The sequence below is a fragment of the Melozone crissalis genome, unplaced genomic scaffold (genome assembly GCF_028551555.1).
Source record: "Melozone crissalis strain CALT ecotype California unplaced genomic scaffold, PUWL_Pcris_2 ptg000016l_1, whole genome shotgun sequence".
Classification (NCBI taxonomy): Eukaryota; Metazoa; Chordata; class Aves; order Passeriformes; family Passerellidae; genus Melozone; species Melozone crissalis.
This window is the reverse complement of record NW_026535794.1, coordinates 52718482-52743106: the sequence shown is the minus strand read 5'-3', so window position 1 is coordinate 52743106 and position 24625 is coordinate 52718482. Positions and strand designations below refer to the sequence as shown.

Here is a 24625-nt window from a genome sequence, read left to right as displayed (position 1 = left end):
AAATTGCCTGGCTCTCTCGTCCTCCCCCCTGCCTCAAAAAGCCAGGGTACAAATTGCTGCCAGGATGTGGCTGCTAATGAGACAGAGCTGCACAGTGTCCCCTCTGCTGTGCTGGAGGAGGGTGAAGTGAGAGAGTGGAGTGCATCCACATGGACAACAAAATCTCACAACTGACTCTAAGGGAAAGCCATCAATTCTTATTTATTATTTGACTGGCTGTGGCAAGGCATTAAACAGTTAACACTCATCATTTCAGGAGGAGACAGGACCAATGTAAACAGAAGCATTATTTACTTGGTATTCCTTTTTTTATTATTATTTCATGCAGAACTTTTAAGGTCGCTTATCAGTAAGGTTGCCCAACATTTTCCTTTGGGAAAATCTGTTTGCAATTGCTTCTAGCAATTCTTAACCATTTGGATTGTAATTTTCCACACCAGATACTTGGCTCAAACCAAGTAGGTTTGGAACATTTCCAAGACATTGTGGTTTATGGGGTTTTTGTCCTTTTCTTTTTTTTTTTTTTGTTTGAGGCATTACCTGGGGAACATGCATTCTTTTGTCCATGCTAAAATTTAAAATTTTAGAATGTGTTGAAGTGGGAAGGTAATATTTCCTGTCTCACGGTGATCTGCCAAATCTGCCAATATGGAAAAAATATTTTTAAAAAACTATGGAAAAAGTTTTTTAAAAAATCAGAACTGAGTGCTGTCCTTCCCCTGCCAGCTCAAGGGTAATGGGATGTTGTGCTCCAAGAGTAATTGAGCAAATAATTATGTGCTGTTTGTTTGCTGAGTCTGCAGTTCAGTTTTCGGGACAAAGCTTGAGGATTTCTGTGTTTCTTCACATGTGTGTGTGGCAAAAGTGAGACCAGCTTATTAGATTCTTCTCCCAATGCAATAAGGAAATATTTTCCTTTCAATAAGAACTGCAGGGTTTGGCCTTTGAGTGTGTAACTCAAACCTCTCCATCTCTAATACAGGATTGTATTTATTTTTGACAGACCTTGGGCAGGAAATAAAAAAATGGAAATTACCTTTCACTCTTCCAGAAAAACATAGCAATTAGACAAAAATAATAATTGCTATAGAACGTCACATGTCCAGCTATTCCTCTAGTTGCAATCCTGTGACATTAGCAATGCAAGTAAAACCTTGTGTTTTCTTCTGTTTGGATCAAGGAACCTAGAAACAGTGACAGTCTATTTATTTCTTTATGGTTGCTGAACCTCTATTAAGAGGTATTATTCACGGTGTTTGATTTTTCTGCCTTTACATCCTCACATCCCCATGGTTACTGTTTGATTAAACTTTGATCAAAGAAAAGGCAAATTATGTTGCTAGTTATTTGACCCAGTGTGGAAAGGGCTCTGTGGGTAAATAAGTCAATTCCAATTCATACAGGCATAAATTCTGAAATATTTTTCAAGTAGAATTCCCACGCAGGGAGGAAAAATTAAAGTAGTTTTCAGCAGACTATGCATGATATGGTCTTTTATTTTGTTCCTGGCAAAAACTTGTCATTGCTTGTTTGTTCATCCTTTGACTAGAGCTGCCTGCTTGAACAATGAAAGAACACTCTAAGGCTGAAAAAGCACCCTTGTGTTCAATGTTAGTGACATTAGGCAATAGATGCTTGATTAGAAAATCAAAGCCACTTCCTTTTCATTCTTTGAAAAGGTTTGCTTATTTGCATCTGCTCAGGCCGAACATGAAATGTGGGATAGGCTGGTTATGTCCCTGCAATGCTGAGCAACTTCAGTGTGCTGGAACAGAGAGAAGTGGCCCCCTGGTAACAGCAGCACGTGTGAGCAGCCCTGCACCCTTCATGTGCCTCTGTATACACATTGTCCATACTGGGCATCTCAGATTGGACTAGCTGGGAAGTGCTCAGATGGATTTGAGCATCAGCAGCATGTTTTTCTGATCCATGAGGAGCCAGCTCAGGTTCGGTGTTTTGCACTGTTTGCAAGGCTTCATTGAACAGCAGTGCATGTGTCCAGCAGCACCAAGTACATGGTCAGGGAAGGATTCCCTGGGGACTTGGCCTCTGAGGAGACCTGTTTGAGTCTTTGGCTGTGCCTTTAGAAGTCCATCTTACAGTGGGACATGGCTGGTTGTTACTGTACAGGGATGAGTGGGGCAGGTTCAGACCAGCCCAGGGAGTGACAGAGGGATTGCATGCAGTTTAACAGGCAAATGTAGTTGGGCACAGGCTGTGGAGCTCAGTGTGGGAGTCATGACAAGTTTCGTTTTAGAAGCCTGGGATATTCATCACAGTATTTTCACTGGCAAGAGGAGAGGAAACTCCTGTAAAAGTAAGGAGTATGGGAGCCCATTACAGTCAATGCTGTAAGCACAGGGCTGTGCCAAGCTGGGTGGAAAAGAGGGATTCTCGTTTGTTTTATGGTGCCTGAGGAGGCTAGAAAGAAGTGTTAAAATTGGTTAAAACTAGGAAGCTGGCACTCAGAAAAAGCAGCAATAAGAAATTGAGATAAATGCTTCTACTGTGACAAAATTAGCCACAGTCAGGAGGATTGCTTGAAATATAAAGTAATCCTGGAATAAGCATCGCAAGCAATTAAGGAAAAGTCCTTCAAAATAATGTGGAAAATGGGACAGAGACAGAAAGTAAGGTCCTGCTTAAGCTGAAGCAGCTAACAAACTTGATAGCAACCCAGCTAAAACTTGGAGCCATGAAATGCACAAGAGTTTTGGAGTTTTATACACATAGATTATTGTGACAATACTAGGAGAACTAGAAACAAACAACCTGTTTATCTGCAAGGGGAAAGAGTGAGTGGGGATTTCGAGTCTGCTTAAAAAAAGGAAATTGAGCTAGGACTGTAGGGCTGTGTCAAGTCAGAAAGAACACTTGACAGACAAACAGTCGATCTGGACTTCATTAAAAGTGAAAAATGTACACATAGAAATGCACTTGAGAACCATATGGTTTGTGGCAAGTTATGATAGCTCCCTTGATCCTTACACAAATCAGGAAACAAATGCTTTATTCACTTTTACATAACAAGCTGAGATTCATTAATCGTCTTCTCCAACAGCAATAGAAGACCAAAGTATGTTGCAGGTGTCTCAGATGAGTTATAGCTGAAATTTGCTGTGAATTCAAACCCAAGAAAGTTGTTAAGATATGATTTTCATACGGACAGGCGACTCTCAATCTTTCTCCGTTGCTCCTCTGTCCAAATCAGCTATGGATTATTTCCCAGGGATGATGGACAATGGCATTTAATTGCTGAAAAACTAACTTGTGGGGTGACTCAAAAAATTAATCAAGCAGGGCCAAGCCCTCTAGCACCCTCAAACCATTAATTTTTAATACCAGAGGGGATATAGTATCCAGTTGTCCGCATGATGAATTTCTCTCTTCATGCAACCAGAGGCAGGGCATTAGGAGGAAGGAGAATACAGCAGCATTTAAAAGGGGGAAAGCCCCCATCAAGAGGCCATTTTAGTCTAACTGCAGAATATAAATTGAAGTGAATGGAACTTCATAATGCTCAGCTAAGGACAGAAATGTATCATACCAGTTCTATCACTGGTTCTTAGTGAATCATTAAAGTCATGCTTTTTTCCTCTCTTTCTCCTTTTCCCAAATCTAAGAGCATAAACTTGCTAAACTAACAAAAATGCTGCTCAGTCAAAAGTGTGTCAGAAAGATGTCTGGATTATCCGTGTAGCTACTCACCAGTTTTGGCCATCAGGAACTGAAAGAGGAAGGATGGGATTTAATTTTAGAGACTTTGACTGATGTTAGAACTTCTTGAAATTTATGCAGCTGCAAAGTACTTTGTTAAGCCTCTAAGCTTCCCACCCAGTTGTCATGCAATTCAGTTGCAGACTCTTAGCAGATGGATTTGCAAGTATTTCTTGTTGGTTAGCCAAAGGAAAATGACGGAACAAGTCAGTTCATAAAAATGGCTTAGGCTGATTGTGCTCTTCCTTTCACACCATTGCTGGAAAAATGTGGAAGAGAGAACAATTGAGAAGTAGACAGTAAATGATTCTCAATGTCAAATAAGGAGTTGAAATAAAGATAATGAGAATTCTTGGTAATTACTATCCTCTACTCCAAGAGTTTGGTGGTTATAGGCACCTGGAACCACAAAATAAGTACATTGAAAATACACTTACAAGGGCCTTCTCCTGCTTCATTGCTCATCCACTTTTCTCCATCCTCCTAGGAAACTTTTGCAAGTTCCTCCACTTCCCTCTGCCATATCTTGATTCACCCATGTTTTAACACTGCACTTGGGTCTCTGCTTCTTTCCAGCATCCGGAAAAGCTTTTGGTCCTTCCTTCCAAGCTCAACACTTGGATATGCTGCTAAAAATACAAAAATGGTCCTTAAGGGGACATTGCCAACAGCTCCACAGCAGAATTAAAATGCTTTCTTTCTACCTATATCCTAGCTCATGCTACAGCTGGGAGTAGGAATAGATATATTTACAAATGGTGATGAAAAAAGTAATAGAGTTCTTCTGAAAATGAGATAAGACATGTGAGAGCTGGGATAGTAAAAGTTGCATATCATCCATGATCAGTAAAGAGAGACTTTCCACCATTAGAAAAAAATGCAAAAATGCACTAATTGCACCAACTCCCCAGACACTCACAGCATATACACACAGGGCTCACATCCTATCACAAGAACTTTCCCAGCATTGCAAAGAACATTGTAATGGGTTACAAAAAAAGGGGAACCCCGAATTTACCACAGTGAAAAAAAGCCTCTTGAGAAAGTTTTTATTTTAGCTTAGCCACAGTGAAGACTACTGGGTGAAGATTCTAGAAAAAAAAAAACAGACTGTAGGAAATCTCAATGCAAGACCTCAAACATTTCCAGAAAATGGAAAATATTTCGATTTCCTGAAAATGAAAACTGATAATGCAATGATGGCAGCTCAGATTGAAAGTGTATGATAATAAGGAACTCTTTCAGTGCATCCTGAAAAAAATCTTGAAAGAAACCCTGAAAATAGTGGATGTGGATGAAGAACCCAGAAAGGCATCTCCTCTCAGTTATCTGAAGCAAGGTTACATGTAACTGCTGTAACCTACTGGGTAGTGCTAACACAGGTATGTTCTGGGCTGTGTACTACAGCCCACTTATCCCACCTTGGCTGAAACACAGGTTGGTAAAATCGCAAAAAGTTGCAGGATATTAGTTTTGAAAGATGATTAAGATTTGAGGTGGCTTTCCTAACAGACAAACATCAAGTGATGAGTTTGTAGAAGGTTTTTAAATTAAATTTCTTCCCTGTTTTTCAACATAATTTGATTAGAGGAAAGATGTATTTTGCTAAATTTATGGTTGAACTGAGTGAGAGTCTTGAAAAAGCAAGAAATTAGGTTTGGTGACTCAGGAGATCCCTTTTAGATTAATTGTTGTAGCCCATACATATTGGTAAACTATGGCATTTAAATAGATAAATGACTTCTGGTTGATGTATGGAGCCGTGCTAAACCTGACAGTGAGGTGTCTTGAGAGCTCCTTCGTTTGGGTGGGTGATGCACCCTGAAGACCTGAAGTGGGTCTGCTGATGTTTAAAGTATAAGAGCTGCAGCTTCTTTGCCTCATTTGAGGCTAATGTGGGGTGCTATATGTAGAGGTGGCAATGGAGACCTTAGATCCAGAGGCCAAATTGTTGCTCTTTCAGGCTAAACAAATCCCTTTGCACAGTAAAAACAGCAGGGGCTGGGAGAATACCGGCTAAGAGCTGGCCTGACCAAAGCTGCCTGGGGCTGAGGATGGCTGGGTGCAGGTGAGTGTGATGGAGAAGAAAGGGCAAGGAAGGTGTGACCTCGAGAGGGAGCAGGGAGAGTTTCTTGGTCTCAGCACTGATGGAGTGATAATCAGTTGTGAGAGCAAGCACACTAGAGGAGGCAACTTTTTCTGCTTTGCTCTGGGAAGCAATCTCTGCTCGCAGGGTTGCAATAAGACTAGGTTGAGAATAGTTCTGCCTGGTGTCAGGTAGAAATCTGTTCCTTCAGGTCCATCCCCGTGACACCCATATGGAGGGGTTAACCATGTTCAGGTGAAATGAGGCAAAAGTGCTTTCCACGTGTACCCAGACTACAAAACTATATATTTTTTGATGATTCTGTTTCTTTGTTAGAGATGAATATCTAAAAAGTGTGACACACACTGTGTGTGGCTGCCAGGACATGGAGAAATTTTCCCTGTGGTGCCCCTTGTGTGGTTTCCAGATAATTTCTTGGGAGAGTGTGTCTCTCACAGAGACAGATTGCAGGAGCTGAATACCTTATGAAGCCTCAGCAGAGCACCAAACATCTTTCTAATTACTTCACTGCATACACAATAATTACTGAAAAGAAGAATGAAAGCCTAAATGAAGTACAGAGGCCCTTGAAAAAATGCCACCAGGTAAAACACTGCTGCCATCTCCTTTTCCTGTTGACCTGTCCTTTCACCTCAGCATTAAATGCCCACTTCCTTTAAACAGCTTTTTTCTCTCATAATTCACAAAGCTTCTTGAAATTCATTTTTGTTGACTGCCTGCAGCAGAAAGCTTTAATGTTTCATTCCTTATAACTAAGTAAGCTTTCTGTACTCTGCTTGTATTGCTTCAAGCAGTCAGGCAATGGTCACCTGCCCTGACAATGCTAAATTGGCATCTTCAGCCAGAAACAAAACAGGCTCCATGAGTTTTGGGTGTATGAAGTGTGAAGAATTGTCACAGTAAGACATGGTCTATAAGGGAGAGGGCATTTCAGTAAACACAAACAGGGAGAAATTTGCCTCATTTATCTGCAGACTGAGAAAGCTGCTTGATATTCTCCCTCCTCAGCAACAAATGACAGCACAAAAAGTGATCATGTTATTAATTCAGATGAATAGCACCACACATCTCTACATTATATAATTATTTCATTAAAGTGAAGGATCTGCTTAAAACATCATTAAAATCTAACCATCTGAAAATAATATGATTCCACTGACATTTGATTTAATTAAAATCTGAAAGTTAGGAATATTGCAATAAGTATTAGCTCCAGAGAGTCTCTGGAAGAAGCAGCATCAGGCACCTTCCACGAGCTTCTGAGAGGGCAGGGAGTAGAAGAAGGAGCCAGGAGTTCTTGGGGAGCCAACTCAGTAGAGATCAATGAAGCCACCATTAGAGGTGGGCTGCGCACGGTTTTTCTCAAAATCCTCGAGTCAGTCAAGCAGGCTTTCCAGATTATCAGAGTAAGTTTTACTTGTTCAATTCAGTCTCAGGAGCCAAGAAGAACCAAAGAAGCAAAGAACCAAATTGATTCTCTGAACTGCGAGAAACAGCCGCTCCAAGCCAAGCCTGCTGAAACCAAGACAAAGATCCCCCGCTGAGTCCAATAGCTTGCTGGATCTCACCCAATGCAAGTAATTCCCTTTTTCTTTCTAAAGTGAGTTTCTTTTTCCTGTGGCAGCTTCACACAATATTTCCATTGTGGCTAGCTTTATTCAAACACTGCTCTTCTCTTACTTACAAGTTCAGATTATTATTGTTTCCAATGCTTAATAATTTTATATTGTCAGGATACTTTTCTCTATGGTTTCAGAGAGTGAACTGACCTACTTAAAATTAAAGGTTGCCAGCATAAATTAGATTATGATGGTCTAGAGGTCTGAAAAAGTGCTGTAACATGTTGTGCTTGTCTTCGTTTCCTTCAGTAAGAATAGCTGGGTGAAAAGAGTTATTAGAGGTACTTGGTTTAACTGCTAAAATTGCAAGTCTGATGATATTTTATTAGGATGCAAGAAGACCAAATTATCAGCTATTTCAACTAGAAATATAATAATTTGGTTTCATTTTTAGCTATCAAATTTCACATTTCATTTAAAATGCATATGAATCTAGTTAGTTATAAAGCAATATTGCTTACTGGCAGCAAGAATATTTCTACCTTCTTATGACTTTTTATACTGGAAACACTCAAGCCTGAGATAAAAAAAATCTTATCCCAAGCTCTGAAGATTGCAAGCAGTGGATAACTTGCTCACCATACCTTAGCACAGGCCCAAGGTCTCTGTCAATGAGCTATGAATACAGCAGACATCAAAGAGTGATTAATGTTACCAGCCTCATCTCCCAAAAACATCTTCAGTCTGACTCTTTCTAGGCACAGTGCAAAGACTTTGATGCTGAGCTACTTCTGGAATACCATCTGGCTCAGACTTCTTATGCTTGCCCTTAAACCTGTGGGGATTTTTTGTACAGTGAAAAGCAGACTAATGTCTCCCTAAGAAGGATATTGTCTCCTGTCAGTCCTATTGTTCCTGTAAATACCTCTCATCACTACTAAAAAAAGGACAAGAGGATAATGGATATTCACCCTGAATGGAGCCCAGAAGCACTTCACCCTGGGAGCTGCATCACTCTGCAGGCAGAATCCCTGCAAATGTCCAAGCCAGTACTATTAACAATAATGCATAGATAATAATTAGTAAATAATTGATGTTGACATTGCCATCAATGCTGTGTATGGCTCTGCTGTGTGTATGGCAGCTGAGTGGTTGGCTCCTCTGGTAAAAGCTGCATTGCTCTTTGGCCTGTTGATATCCAGCTGTCTGTCACTCCAATATCTAATGGATGGGTGTGTAGTGATTGTTGTGCTGAGCTGCAGAATGCCAACACTCCTCTGATATGTGGGAGCAATTCCCCACAACTCTATATCAGACCACAACTCTGTCTTATCAAGCCAATTTTTTACACAGCTGCAGCCTGAAGAGACTCTTTGGATCCATTTTTCAATGTGTAAACTGCTATTGTTTTAAACCTATTTTCTGCTCTTTTGCATGCTTTGCTGGTTGTTACTAAGAATTCAATCTATTACTCAAAAATGCACCTCAGAATGATTTTTGCATTGATTGTGGGATGGCTTTGTTATTTTGGGGGCTATGGCTGCATCTTAAAGGTATATTGGACACTTCAGATCTGTTATTTTGTGTATGGTCAGCTGCTGTTTTGAAAAGAGAGTAGGGAGAAAGGGATGGGATAAGTGAGGATGGAAAGGCTTGTGACAATGAACAGGGAAGTAGTTTTTCTTGCTTTTTCTTTTGAAGTTTTGAAGCAACCAATCTTGTGTTTGTACCATTTCTATACGGCTGCAGAAGAAAGTTCCTGCTTCTCTGTGCATTATGTATGTATCATCTTTGGTTTCTGCCTCAAGTGTTCCATGAATTTGTGCTCCTGGGTAATCTCTGTGTGAATGCCATGTAGTTCTTACTTTCAGAGAAAAGCACTAATGAGCGACTCATCCCTCTTAGCATCTGGCATTGTGGAAGAGCGGTTGCTACCGAGTGCCTGGTAAGATGACCAGCTTCCCTTGGCTTTTGGAAGGACTATTTTGTTTTCATGCCCCTATCCTAGCAGTGCTATTTATCCCCACCATGTTCTGTCCCCTATGCTCCAGAGCCTGGTTTCTAGAGATGAACACAAATTTCCTCTTCTGCAATACAGCAAGCCTAGAAAATCCGTTTTCTTCCCTAAAACATAAAGACACCCTGAAGCATGCTCACAGAGGGGTTTCTCAAGCTGGGCTAGCAGGGAAAGGAAGCATTACAAGAGATGGGTATGGGAGCACAAATACAGATTTCAATGAGAGGACTTGAAAGTGACTGAGGGTCAGGCAAATGTGTGCTAGCACAAGGCAAGTTGTGCAGTTGAAAAATCTAACATAAGTGAAAATAGAACAGCTTGAAAGTTATTTAACAATGCAGAGCACACTGCAGCGGTTCAGAACAGCCAGGAAGGAGTGTCTGAGATAATAAATGCTGTAGTGGAGTTTAGGTAGGTGTGAGATGTTTGTCCGTGCTGAATAGCATTAGCAGCTTGTTAAGGCCAAGCAAAAAATAAATCACTGACTTCAACAGACTTCACTGTTTACTAAGTCCTTACATTTAGATTTACACAGTGAACCAGACTGCCAGAGTGCATCTTGAGTTAGTGAGCTGGTGCTCCTCAGCTGAAGGAATTATCTTGATTTATGTGATAAGCAGTATGCACTCCTGAAGAAAACCAAGGTAGTTTCCTCATGCAGGGCCTTACAAGGTTCAGTGCCTGCACACATGCTCCCTTTTGCACTTTTGCCAGGGAGGAATTCTTGGCTCTGGTCCTCAAGTTTCTTGAAGAAGTTATAACAGATGGGTTGGAGTTATTTATTCCTTTTAAGGGTGAAAAAATCATACAATCTAGTATTTCCACTGAAGAGATCTTACACTTACTGAATCTATAATCCTTAGGGCTTCTTTCTTCCCTCTTGACACAGAAATCACCTTGCTGTTCATATTCCAGAAAACCCAAAACCTTCTTGTCCACAGCCTCTCAGGATCCATTTAGACAGTGAGACTAATGCCAGCACTCATATCAGTACTGCATTTTGTGCTTGAATGGTTTAGCACTATGAAACTTCACTCTGAGACAAGCACTTGAAAACTCTGCCCAAGGGATAAAGCCTACATTCAACCTCCTGCATTCCACATTTGCCTTCCTTGACTCATAATCTCTCCTGAAAATTTCCTTGCCTGTCAGTTTATTACCTCACACAAGCATATGGTGGATAACCCTGTACAGAGTTTAAAGAACATGAGTCATGACTCTGCTGTACCTCATGCTGTCTATGTCAGCCAGCTTTGCAGATCTGTCTGCCCTAAATTTTTATTTAAGCTATGCCATCAAGACTGCTTTACAACTTTGGTTGGTAGTTAGATTTCGTGTTATTGAAGGGCTCATGGTCACCCCAAGGGCACACTTGCAGACCATCACTCAAGTGAGAAGGAAAGGTTACTCACCTACCACCAGCAACTTTCTGTCTTCTATTTTAGCCCCTGAGGAATTTTCAGGTGGAGAGGAGATATGCTTGATCTCCTCATTTGGATTTGTATGCAACTGTGGTAGTGTAGTGGAGCTGAGGAAAGTAAAAGTAGTAAAACATGGGAGCATATGGGCACAGAGATGGCACTGGGGTACCAGTAACACAAGTATTTCCTGCCTTGCCATGGTAAGTGTGTGTGTGTGGGGGACTGTACATGGGGACAGCACATCTCCAAGAAGGTTGATGAAAGGTTAAATAATCTTTCTTTTAATAATGGCCCTCGTGAGGCTCTCTACAGTTACTACACCAGACTAAGTGAACAACACCATTGCACAGTTCTTTTAACAACCCTTGTATTTTCCATCACTGAAAATTGTTTGTTTACAGGTCAGATACCCTATTAGTATTAGGATTTCTTGTCATTCTGACATCAATTGCATTTTATCCCTTGTGATTTCTAGAATATATTTAGTGTTGATTTTTTTTTCAGTACAGCAACAGCTTAATCCTCTTGCTATCTCATTACTATATGAGAAAATTGAGATTGCTTGGAGGACATTAGTTAATAAACCCGTTGCCTGTAATTCCCAGACCGTTGATGCATTTTTCCATCTTTATTTAATGGGATGCTTGTTTTCACATTAAAATATCCAGGCTCTAGCAGTGAAGAAATGCTACAGATAAATTTCAGACTGAAGGGAAAAAATCCATCCAGAAATGGTTATTATTTTAAATAAAGAAAGAAAATCCTTATTAGGCAACTTCATCTCTTTGTTTGACTTAAAGCTGAAATCTAAAACCTGATTCTTCACTTGCACTAGTTTTATATTTGTCTCATTGACTTCAGTGGAATTAATCCTAATTTACACTGGTGTGAGAAAAATTGGATTGCTGAGGTTTCACTATTCCAGACTGTAACCAGTAGACCAATGACCTCGTAGAGCTTTTAATTTTCTAGCTAGGGGGATGCTGTAAGAGTTGAGAGGTTGTTCGTTACATAGACAGGAAGATAAGACAAAGCAAAAATAAAGTGCTTCAGACTATCTCATTCAAGGGGTCTTGTCCTCATGGGCCACAGGGAATGGCTTTACATTTCCATTAAGCCACCACATTCTTGGAACTGCATTTCCCAGGCATTTTCTCCAGAGTGCTAAAAGAACTCACTGCCAGAGTCCAGATGCACAACATACTCCTGACAGTGATCACTTCTTGCTCTTAGTCTCTGCCAACATCCTTTTCCTCTCCTCATCCCCCCTATTTTAACATTCAGGGAGAATTACCATGTTTTTAAATCAAGTGGCTTCTCTGCAGAAGAAATAAGTGGTGAGCAATGCAGGAAGCCAGCAAGCAATGATGGGGACTTACAGACATTCAGCCAGACCATCCTTTTTTCCATTTGCAGTTTACTGTGCAGCCTGATAAAGACTCTGGAACAAAAAGCAGCTTGGTATATTACATATTTTCATATAAATTACATCTAGCTATTCCACCTCAGTGATGGCAGGCAGTGGCTCTTGGCTCTGCCCTTGCCCATAATGGGAAAGCACGGGCACGGCCTGCTCTTCCCTGCTCTGCCTCCAGAGCAGGCTCTCACATTCCCAAGGGAAGACACAAAGTGCATTTATCTGCTCCACACCACTGTTTCTCCAGGGCTTAGAGGCCATCAGTGGTGCACATATCACCACTTGGAATCTCTGTCTCAGTCCTTTTCCATCCTTGTGCACCACCACCCTGCTTATGTTCACTGTGCTCTGTTGTGCCATGTATTCTGCTTCACAGTCCCCCCCTGCTCTGTCTCATCCTCTCACGGCTTTCAGATCCTCCTGACAAAATTTCACTTGTTTTCTGTCTCTGATTCTGCCTGGCCAAATGCAGGTTTCTTCATCTGATCTCCCTGTCTCCTATATGTGCAGTTCAGCCCTGTCCTTCTCTCCTGGCTGGTCTGATCACCTGCCGAGATCTTTTTCTTCAGTCTTGTTACAAACTGCAGGCAGGTTGGAAAGTTACTGCTCTAATTTAACAGTGTTTGGTACTCACCATGCTCAGGTCTGAGGCAGTGCACACTACACCTAGATTCAACAACATGTGTTTAGACTTCCAACTATCCACTGAAATCAATAACAGGAGCCCAAATAGGAATTCAGAGCCTAAATGTTTCATTGGCAATGGGCTTTGGTGCTGTAATGATACTCTGAATGAACTTAACCTTCCTTAATCCTTCCAGCAAGCACGCTTGTCATCTCACCATGGACTGCAAACAAAGAGTTTGCATTTACAAATGATCCATCTTCCAGGAAAAACATAATCCCTCTCAGCTCCTGAGTTCTCTAACACAAGCATTAGTATCTTTGCTGAGGGGATAAAATTCCATTCTTTATTGAGAAAACTGAACAAAAACGCATTTGATCTGATTGACACAGCTATTCTGGTTGAATTGGTAGTATGTTTAATCAATAAACTTTGCCCTTCAGAATACTAATGCTTATCTTGTAATTGCTGCTTCTCAAAATACTGTTTGCTATAGAATTATTTTTTTAATATGATGGACAAATATCCGACTCCATCAAGAAAGCCTGAAAGTCACAGTGTGCGACAGTGGGGCTGCTCTTTGGGAGCCCAGGTAGAACAGCTTACAGAGAACCACTCCACCTTCATTTCTCAGCATATCTGTTAAATGTGTTATATTTTCTTTCAAGTGGACATAGACTTCCAGTGTAGTAGTGACTATGGCTATCGTGGACTTTTATTTGGAGGTGTCAAAGCATAATCCAGTAAGCAGCCATTCTGTTTCAGTTCAGTGAGGTGTGCTTAATGCCATTAGTTATGCAAAAGTGACTTCTACATGCAGTTTTCAGATATTGATGAAGATCAATGGATGTAATAGAATTCTAAAATATGAATCAGGGACATTTTTTTTTAATCAGTGCCGTGCAGCTCAGTAATAGCCTTCCACACAAAAAAATAAGTTGTAGGAGGTATAAACTCTTACATTAGCACTGGTAAGAGGGCTACTACATCTGGATCATCTCTCTAAATCTCCACAGACTCTTACTGAAATATAATTATTGAAGATAGAGGCACTGGTATCAATATGCTACTGCAGTTGGAGCAGGTTGTTGAAACTTCAGCAAGTCCTGAGTCATATTCCCTTTAAAGTTTCATTTAAAGTCAATCACAATGATTAATTACTGGTGCAAGTGATGAAAAAAAACCCCTAGCCTTTATTCTGGGAAATTGGACTATAATTTAACCATTATTCTGCCAAGAAACTACACCTTTGTGTAAGCTGCTTGATAGTTAGAAAACAATGGTGGTTTTGGTTTTTTTTTTCTTTAAACACACCCTGGATAAACAAATTGCTTTGAACAAGATACGGAAACTGCAGAAATATAATGCTGTGTTTGTCTTGGCAGGCTATTGCTGCATTCATGAATATTTTTCCTATCTTTTTTTTTAAATGAATAATGCTAGTGTAGGTTCTTAAAAGATACCAGTGATGATTTTCAAAGGCTTTAGACATTTACTGAATATTTTATGCACTTTAAAGGGGTTTCTTTAACTTACTGATAAAGGCTATTGCCATTTATATAATCATAAAAATGCCTCCAAACTCTCAAAATATATTTAAGGTGATCCTACACTTAAAATAGAGAGAAAACAAGGATTTGGCTAATTTTTAACAGCACCTGTGAAAAAGGTAGTGAAATATTTTAAATACAAAATTGTAGAGGTACATAATTATTTACAGTTCATGCAGGGAAGCAAATGAAAATAATGTATTTGTTTGTTCATAATAAAGTGGTTACCTGCTTCACACACAGCCCTTGTGGAATTGAGTATTTCTCAATAGTATTAGAAACAACACAACTGTTTCAACAGAAACAAGGAAGTGTTCAATATAACCAGTTTATTTTTTACTTATTTAAAAATATTCAAATGTTCAAAATAAATAAAGTCTACAAAATAGACACATCCATATGCACTATGAGTGCCCCCTAAGAATTTTTATACCTGTTACTCAGTTTGAAAAAGAAAAAGTGACAAAAGAGTGGCAGTCTCAAAAAATAATGTATGGTCTTACATTTCAGGAAAGAGAGGTAGCTGAGTAAAAGAAATATGTTAATATTGGCAACTGCTGGTGAGAGAATTAAGGCAATATTATTGAGGAACACCTAAGATTCCACAGAGAAGCAGTATATTATGAATATTTCAGCTGCACTACAAGCCTCAATCAGGTAAAATAAAGCTTTGTTACTGTTGTTGCTCCTGAAATGGTTTTATTTCATTTTAAAGTATATATATTTATTTCTATACAGAGATTCTGGAAGCTCCGGAGTTTTAAGCTTTTTGAACACAGTAACAGAAGAGACACTAGAATCAGGATGTGAAAGAAGGGGCTGGTTTTTTAGCTAGGCACCTTGCCTCCCACAAAAGCCTTATCTTGTTTCTCTGTTGTGTCAAGCTGCCTCGCCGTCAAGCTGCAGCAGGGTGGAGGGAAAGTGTTCATTTCTCGCCTAGACAAGTTCCAAGGGGCTCTGCTGCAGCTCACACTTCTGCTGAGAAAATGCCACATGCTGAGCCAAGCTCATTTGTATTTGAACTCCACTGAAGCTAATGGGCTTTCCCTGGGGATGAAGATGGCTTCTTGAAGCTAGGTATAAATGAAAGAAGACATCGCTAAGGGGAGCTGAAACAGAGCATGAAACTGTTTATTTTGAGGTCAGGAGATGTTTTTCCTTTTTCAGCTTATCTTGGCCTGGAAAGAATTTTATAGCATGGAGCATCCATACCATTATCTGGGCTGGATAATGAACTATGCACTGGGAGGCACATGCTTCCACACTGGGCAGCTTCCTCTTCCTCCAGCCCACTGCTTCTTCAATCTCACTCTTGCTAATCCATCTATTGATTAAAAGCTGTTAATTATTTCAACCTTTCTTGCCTTAGCTGAAATCTTTTTTTGAGAAAAAAAAAATTCTAGCCCTTTATTAGTTCTCAAACTAAAGTCAGTAGTTATCTGTGTATTAATAATTAACTGAAATGCATTTTAGAGCTTGCTCTTCCCTGGGCACATTTGATAGTGGGCCATCAGCTGAAAATTTTGGCAGGGTCAGCCTTCAAGGGTAGTAGTGCCTTAGGCTGCAAGACTCCAGACTTCTTTCCTAAGTTTTATTTATGCCTTAGTACTTTCTCAGTTCTCCCAGAATTTGTGCTGTCAGGATTTCTGCCTGTCTGCAGGCTGCCAGAGCACCCTTGGAAACACAGAGCATTCACGCTCAGCACTGACATTCAGATTCATTTGATGTCCCTAAACATCTTTATGCTCTTCTTCATCTTCTCTATGAGGAGTCATTGAATGTCTCCAAAACACTGTCTCCTAGATCATGCAACACAGAAATTAGGAATGGGAAGGGAGTTTAGGGTTAGCCACACATCAGGACAGAGCTCTGAAAGCCATCCTTTTCAAACTTCTATACATTGCAGCCTTTTTGAAGTGATGCCTGACTTTGAATGGTTATGTTGAGACAATATAAGCTGATCCCTCTGAGGCAATACCCAGTGTAGAATGTGTCTTTCTCAATATGCCAGATGTAAGAAAGTGCAACTTTTCAACTCAGATTATGTAGACACCTGTGTGTATAATTGCCTTATTCAGATTTCACTGTTGGACAAAGCGATGGCCGTGACATTTCCTTGGGGACCTTCCAGCAAATTGAACTAGAGACGTAAGCATTCATCTGAAAAAGCCATCTCACAGCTTCTGATTGGTTGGCATCCAACAGAGACAAAAATAAGTATCAAAATGAGTGGCCACTTGTGCAGGCTGCCTGTGAGTACACAATGTCATACAGTGTGCAGGAACCTGTATACAGCTACTCCTTACTTACAGCACATGACCCAGGCCTGAGAGCACGTATGATTAATGGTGCCAGCTGGAAGACACTTGTAAACTCACCCAAAGTTCAGTGTATGGAAAAAATAACCAGCTGATGAGGTTTTGCTGCAATGGAGAGGGCACGTTTCCTGCTTGAATACTACGATGACAGGGAAGTGGTGAACAAAGTTGTGAGTTGTGAGGATGTGCTAGTAGTTTTTAATAGGTAACCCACAAAAGGACAGTGGGAGGTGTATCTCCTTCAGAAATGCTACTGGGAAAGGTCTGCCATTCAAAGGGAAATGGGGCAGTTCTCCCCCTTATCTATTTTGATTTTCCCCTGAGGAGTAAGTTGCTAGCTTGCCTACAAATAAAGAGCAAGAGACCTCAAATCCTCCTAAACTCAGAGAAGAGCTGTGCCTTCCTCCAACTGCACACAGTGTCCAGCTATGGCAAGGGTGCATAGGGCTTGGAAAAGGAGGGTCAAAGCACCAGGACAAGATAGTCATGGTGAAGGAAACACCCAAGGCATGACTACACCGGGCACCTGCAGCTGGAGAGATCAGCACTGGAGTTGGAGAGTACCTCCACTCCAGGATTTGTCATGATATCCCAGGGCTGCTACCAAGTGTGCTGAGGAAATGAAGGACCAGAACTCTTCTCTGAAATGCCAAAGGTTACCGCATGGGCACACAGCTCATGTTCCCACTCACCAGGCTGGCAGAGGGAACACCTTATAGAATCACAGAACCACAGAATTATGTGAGTTGGAAAGGACTCTCAAAGATTATTCCATGGGGAGGGACACCTTCCACAAGACAAGGTTACTCAAAGCCTCATCCAACCCAGCTTTGAGCACTTCCAGAGACACGGCATCCACAACTTCCTGGACAACCTGGTTCCAGTGTCTCACCAAACTCATAGCAGAAAATTTCTTCCATGTCCAACGTAAATCGACTCTCCTTCAGTTTCAAATCATTGCCATTGGTCTATCGCTATAGGTAAAAAAATCCTTCCTTATCTTTCTTATAACCCCTCTTTAGGTAGGTTTATAAATGGCTGCTTTAAAGTGTCCCCAGAACCTTCTCTTCTCCGGGCTGAAGAGCTCCAACTCTTTTGATGTTCATAGGAGAGATTCTCCAGCCCTCTGGGCATCTTCGTTGCCTCCTCTGGATTCAATCCAGAAGATCGCTCTTCCGGGGAAGGGGTGTCGTGGTTACGGGCGACCCGCGCGGTACCAAGGAGGAACCCGGTACTGTCCCCTGGGGCCGGGGGCAGGTGCGGGGGCGGTGACAGGGGCAGGGGGAGATGCGGGGCAGGGGAAGATACGGGGCCCGGGACAGGTGCGGGGGCAAACGGGGGGTCACGGATCCGCCACCACCGCCCCCTCCCGGCCGGGCAGGGCCGCGGGGCGGGGCCAGGGCCGAGGTCTGGGCGGGCCGCTCCTCTGCCCGCCCTCAGTGGCGGCAGCGGCGGCGTTCGGCCTCTTTGTGCCGCCTGCCCCAGCACCCCTGGTCTCCGCCTCGCCTCTCCCCGACCCTGCTTCGCTGGGCTCCGGCCGCCGCCGCTGTCGCTGAGGGGATCGGCGGGTCAGCCCGCCCTCGCCCTGCTGCGGAGCTTCCCCGCCTCCCTCCCCGCCCCGCCGCCTCTCTACCCCGCCTCGTCCCTCTGCCCCCGGTGCGGGCTACTCGCGGCCGCCTCCCCCGGCCGCTGCGAGCCCTCCGTGCGCGCTGCCGCCCGAGCTCCCTCCCCGCCGTCGGGGATGGCGCGGCTGGCAGCGCCCGTGCGCGCCTGAGGCGGAGGGGCGAGCCCGCCGCCGCCGCGGGAGGAGGAGGAACAGGAGGAGGAGGAGGAGAGATGAAGCGCTTCCACCCTGGGGTCGCGCTGCTGCTCTCGCTGCTGTGGGAGGTGAGGTGGGCCGTGAGGGGAGCGCTGCCCTGCCCTACCCTGCCCTGCCCAGCGGCGCCTGCGGCAGCCCCGGGTTCACCCGCGGGGTTCCGCCCTCGGTCGCGACCTGGAGCTGCGCGGCTGGCGAGGGGAGCTGCAGCCCGCACCGGCCGGGGTGATCTATTTCGGGATTAATGTCTTTGCCTATGGGCTCGGCTCCACAGGCGGTGCGCGGTCAGGGGTGCGGGGGAGCTGCGGGCCGGGCCGGGCTGGGCTGGGCGAGACCCGGTGCGGCTGCGGGCGCGGTGCTCACGGGCGGTCGCGGCGGCCGGGCTCGACGGGGGTCCGGGGTCTCGCTGCTGGAGCACAGCAGGATTATCCGCGGTGTGATGGAGCAGAGTAACACGGGACCTGTACGCAGGGGCACAAGCTGCTGGGAGCTGCCCATTCCCAGCACACTAGCAGACTGTCCAGGGGACACAAAGCCTGTCAGGAAGGGTTAGACGGAAGGCTCATCTCTTATTTTCGTTATCCTCTTATTTTCATTTCCTGGGCAAAGTGTCATTGCGAGGTCGGTGCGGCGGCATCAGCTCACGGGGAGCCGTGGCGGCACCGTGCAGCGTGGTTAAACTTCTGGGAAAACCTGGATAGCGTAGCTTTCGTACTTAAAACAACCAAACAAACAGTGAATTAGGAGCTTTCATTAATTGGAGGGGGGATTTGTGCCACGCAGTTGTAGAATAGTTTGGGTTGGAAGACACCTTAAAGATCGCCTAGTTTAAACCTCCCTCCGGTGGGCTGGGATGACTCTGGATCGGGGTTGGGAAAGCAGCTCTTTATTCCAGCGGGCGGATGGGCAGATATTTTCGGGGGCGAGCTGTGTGTCGGTGTGTGGTTTACCCTCGGGGCTGGGGGCGGGCAGGGGACAGCAGTGTCCCCCGGGACAGAGCCGAGCGGGCGTGTGCCCTGTGCCGCTCCCGTGCGGGGTCACCGCCGGCACCGCGCCGGGCTGGCTTCGGAAACACCCCTGGGCTTCTCTTAGGCACAGCTCCACGCTCTTAAACCCAGAGGCAACGTAGCTGAAAGTGTCAGAGAGGTGAAAGAAGCTGTGCTGCCTCTGTGATAGAGCAGTTTAGACAGGAAATGAATTTATTTATGTTTTTTTAAAACGGCGTGCCACCAAACCCATACATGGAAACCGGAGTGCTGGCTGCGTAGTTACTGCTTTTGGTAATGGATGTAATTCATGCAAATGATGTTTACTACATGTTTATGCCACCTACGTAGATGAATGGTTTCTGGTGTGTTGCCCACTGTGCCATCCAGCATCATGCCATTAAAACACTCAGGTCAAAATCATCGCTTAATGTAAATAAGTGTAACTCTTTACAGGTTAATTGATTTGCATCTCTTTTCCCCGGCTCTAAGCCTGCCCTTGGTTCTAGCCCTCGACTGCTCTTGACTCCACAGCAGCTCTTCAGAAAGCAGGAATAGCAGAATGTCGATTAAATGAAACAAACACCACCATTTCCCTGAGGGATTGTGTTCATCTGAGACGCTGAAAGGTTTCGCCCCTCCAGGATCTCTTTGATTAGATGTGTCTGCTCTCCTAACGTGTATTCTGCTGAAAAAGATCATTCGTGCCTGAAAAAAGTAATTTGCATAAATCCTCATTGGATCTAGCCAGTGGTGCTGTTATTTAAGCTTTTCTACTGGTTTTAATTGTGGGGTTCCCCCCCCGCCCCCTTTTCCTTTAATCTTGAATGCTTGTTTTGCCATCTGGTTTTGTGGATTTTTTTTTTCTGTCTTGGAAGCTCTTAGGTTGCCTATTAAAATGAGATGGCTTTGTAAATAAGGCTGTATTTTACATGCCCAGAAACAGAATGCTGGGTGTTTAAATAACTTAATTGGAGACATCTGGTTGTTTTGAAGGTTTTTGGTGCATGAAACTTTCGCTGTCTTCTGCACAAAGTTCTGTGCTGGTTATTATCTGAAATAACATTGTTGCAATTGTTTTAAATCTGTTTGCAGCTTCAACATGGTCTTAGTTATTATTGGACAGAGCATGAGCTGAGAAGTGTAGTTTTCATTCATCATTTTGCAAAAGGCTCTGACTATTACCCAGGTGCTGTGGGGAGGAACCCATTTAGTCTGTCAGAGCACTGTGCAGTAGTTTACTGGTTCTAGCTGGGTTTTCCTTGGGTAGATTACCAAAAATACTTGTTGTAAAATGTTTGTGTATTGCAAAACCACTATTTCTGGTTATGTTGATGAAAGGAATGAGCTCCTTCACAGTTAAGTATGCATCAGGTTCGTGGTGGGTGTGAGTTTGGATGTGGGCACTGTGTGTGTTGGTGGCTTTCAGGCTGGAGCCTAGTCAGTAGCTGGCTCTGGCAGTCTCCCACGAGGAGGTGAGGGTCTGCTGTTCCTGATGTAGAGGCAGAAGATGCAGAAGAGGGGCTTGAGGGACCAGGGGAAGGAGCTTCCATGTGCTGGTGGCTGGTTTCATGAAGGTGACAAAAGGCATCGCCACCAAAGCAGGATTTACACATAAGAAATTGCTGGCTCTTGGTGCTGAAATGCCTCTCCTTGTTCTAGACAAGCTTGAGATGTGCTAATTACAGAAACACATCCAGAGCACTGTGTTGGTGGGAGAGGGGAGTTAATTTTGAATTTTCTTTTGTGACGAGGGTTTTTTCACTGCAACCACAAAGACCATGGTGGAAGAAAAATCTCCAACCCCAGGACCCAGAAAGCTCTGTTCTGAGAAGACATTATTAGGGGAGAAAAGCTAAAGATGTCATGTGTTTTGCTCATGACTTAATTGCAGTTGAGCAGTTCAGCAAGTAAGGTAAAATGAGGTGGACAATTTGACAGGTAATTTTGGTTCTCTAGGAAGAAATGAAGACTGTTGAATCGTTATCTGTCTTTTTCAAATTAATTTGGCTACTTGGAGCTAGCAGTGTGTCATTAACTGCAGTTGCTTGAAGTGCCCTTTTTCACCAGGAGCCTGGATGACTGGGATACCCACAGTGCTGGGCTGTGTGATTTCTGCACTCACAAATAACCACTAGTCTTGCTTGCTAGCTTGGCTCGTGGTTCTGACAACAGGACTGTATTTTGTCTCAGTTGGCTCTCAGTTTTGCAAAAAGATTTGAAGAGGTCCTTGAAGTGATGACTGTTTGGAGCATGTATATCAAGATTTTCTCCTTCTCTTTTATCAGTGATCCCAAGCGCTTTGCTTGTCTGATCTTAAATGTGACTTTAATTAATAGTGATGTCTTTGGAGGGGGGAGAAAATAAAACTAAACAGGCAGTCCCCCCACCCCCTGATGAAGCAAGCTTATTTTCAGCCTGAATGAGGGCACCAGTGTCTCTGTGGGGCTCACTTCTCAGACTGAGTGCTTGCTTTCCCTCTCACAAGCTGTAGAGGTGCTGGATGGAGGAGAGCTCAGTAGCTGAAGCTCAGCTCAAGGATGGGGAAGCTGAACAGAGCTGTTGCAGGCTGACAGAGGACCCTGTCTGTGCTGCAGTGGTAATAATGGTGCTTTATTGTTGCTGCTGCAGAGAAGCTTGCTGGGCAGCCTCAACTTTCAAAACTGTCGAGTAATTTTAGATGCCTAAACCTATGATTGGCCACTATATTGTATCCAGGAGAATCTAGTGATCAGTAGAGTCCTCTTGTTAATTTGTCAGATGGAAGATACTACGCAAGAGTCAAGTGCCCTTTTTAAAAAGAACAAGAAAATGGACATGGCATAGGAACAGCAAAATGTGTTATCTTGAAAGAAAATTCAAATACTCCCGACAGTCTGTCATACAGGATTTGTTTAAGTAAAAGCAAAGTTGGCTGGTGCTCCTCAGTTGGTTCACTGCTGGGTTGAGCTTTTTAGTATTATTTTTGTAAGTGGGCTTCAACAGGAGAGATTTTATCATATCAGAGAAACCAAAAATTTCTGTCCTTCCTGAAGAGGTTTGTTTCTAGTTTTAGTTTGATTGTTTGTGTTTTGGTTTGTTTTTGTTTTGTTTGGGTTCTGTTTTATTAATCCTTGTCGGAACAAGAACATTAAGATGAGGAAAGCCACCAGTCTTAAAGAAAAAACCTACACATTTTAATCATGGTAGGCACAGGTGGAGTTCAAGAATTTGTGAGGATTATGGGGATCACTACCTCCTCCCCTCCCCCCTGTTTCTGGTATTTTTTCTATCCATTAGTTGTCAGGTTTTCCATTATATAAAGGACTGTAATAGTGTATGTACCCTTGAATGTACAAATGTGCATGCACACCAGTGTTGCTGTCTCTGAGCTGTTCCTCTCTGTGGAATACAGATACTGCCCTGTTGATGTTTTAACTCATGTTCTTTCAGTGGTGCCACTCTCATATTTTCTGAAAAATCCCTTCATCAGGATTTCTTCTCCTGGGAAGCTGAGAAGCCTCAGAGAGAAATGAAAACAATAATTACCTGATTGCTTCTCCTGTGTTTGCTGCTTTGGAATGTGGTCTGGAGGTTGTTTACCACCTGGTCATTGTTTGATTGGTTTCATTTGAATTGTTTTAACTTAATGACCAATCATGTCCAGCTGTGTTGGCACTCTGGAAGCAGTCATGAGTTTTCATTATTATTCCTGTTAACCCTTTTGTGAGATCCTATCTGTATTCTTTAGTATAGTTCTAGTACAGCATTTCTTTAATATAATAATAGTATCATAAAATAATCAGCCTTCTAAGAGCATGGAGTCAGATTCATCAATTCCTCCTTTGTCCTAGGGACCCCAGCAGATACCACACCGTGGGGGCTGGGGGGAATAAGGGGAAAAATCTATCCCAAAAATCTGCTACAGAGTTATTAGTGTAGATGTGGCCACTAACCCTCTCCTCCTTTTTGGTTTTGGTTACATAATGGATTTAACAGCTTAAACAATTTCTGGTGGGTTTTTTTCCTTACCCTCCTGCAGCTGGTTACAAAGCAGCTATTGCACTGCAGAGTGAAGGCAGGAAAGAGCTTTCTTAGGATTTATAGCTTGGAGATCCAAGTGGTGCTGGCAAGCCTCTGCTGCCTCTTGACAGCAGCGAGATGGGCTGTGATTTCCAGGCGGCAGGACTGAGCTCACACACTTTTCTCACTTTGCTCCTGCTGAGGAGGAGACAGATTCGTGTTGGTGGCGGGTAGGGAATGGGTGGCCGACTGCCATTTGCATCCTCTAAGAGTAGCTGCAAATGGGATTTTTTGGGCTTGGTTGGCGTGGGGTTTTTTTGTTTAAATTAGAAGAAGCATCTGTAAAACCTGTTTATATTTTCTTACAGCAGTCGAAAATATTTAGCACTTTCCGTTGTGCTTTCTTCATAAAAGGGAAGTTGTCTGACTCTTTTTCCTCTTCCCACTTTCCACTCAGCTAATGCAGGTGGCTGGAAGGTTAAACTTGGCCAAAGCAAGCCCTTAGACTTCAGGTGCTCTTTTAAAGTGGATTTAACTAAAATCAGTAAAAAAAAGGGATCAATTGAAACTCTTTGGTTTAATACAAATTCATTTTGGTTTTCTCCAGTAAGAAGAGGCTTAGAAAAATTGCAGTGAGTATGTCCATATAGAGGCTTGCTCTGGTCATCAGTGTATGCTGAATTACAGGCAGAAAGAGATTAATGCTTAAGCTTATGCTACAGAACTTAAAATAAAGAAATTAAAAAATATTTTAAAATGTCTTACTGGGGCAAGGTGGCTACAAATTTACGTCAAATTTGTTGTGATATAAAAAGTAAAATCCATATGAAAAACCATTACATAAAGCTAGCATATTTTACTTTTTTTGTCTATATTTTGACAGCACTGTGTTGCTTTGTATGCTCAGCAATGCAGCTGAGTTTGTTTTGCTGAAGGTTTTGTTGAAATCCTGTTTGAGTTTGTTATGGCAAATATAAACTCTCTTTGGACTAGCAAGAGGCAAAGCCTTTCTAAAAGCTTTTTTTAAAATTTGCTTGCATACTGTTTTTTGGGAAATGAATCTTAGGTCTGTCTGAAGTCTGGGGACACA

General features: G+C 42.9%; 1 protein-coding gene across 1 annotated transcript in view; it reads left to right on the top strand.

Moving 5' to 3' along the window:
- Positions 1-18441: 18441 nt before the first annotated feature.
- Positions 18442-24625, top strand: part of VOPP1 (VOPP1 WW domain binding protein) — a 62325-nt gene continuing 56141 nt past the window's right edge. The window contains exon 1 of the mRNA XM_054274259.1: positions 18442-18618. Within this exon, the coding sequence (XP_054130234.1) occupies positions 18568-18618 (51 nt within the window). The 5' untranslated portion in view covers positions 18442-18567. The remainder of the gene's footprint in view (positions 18619-24625) is intronic.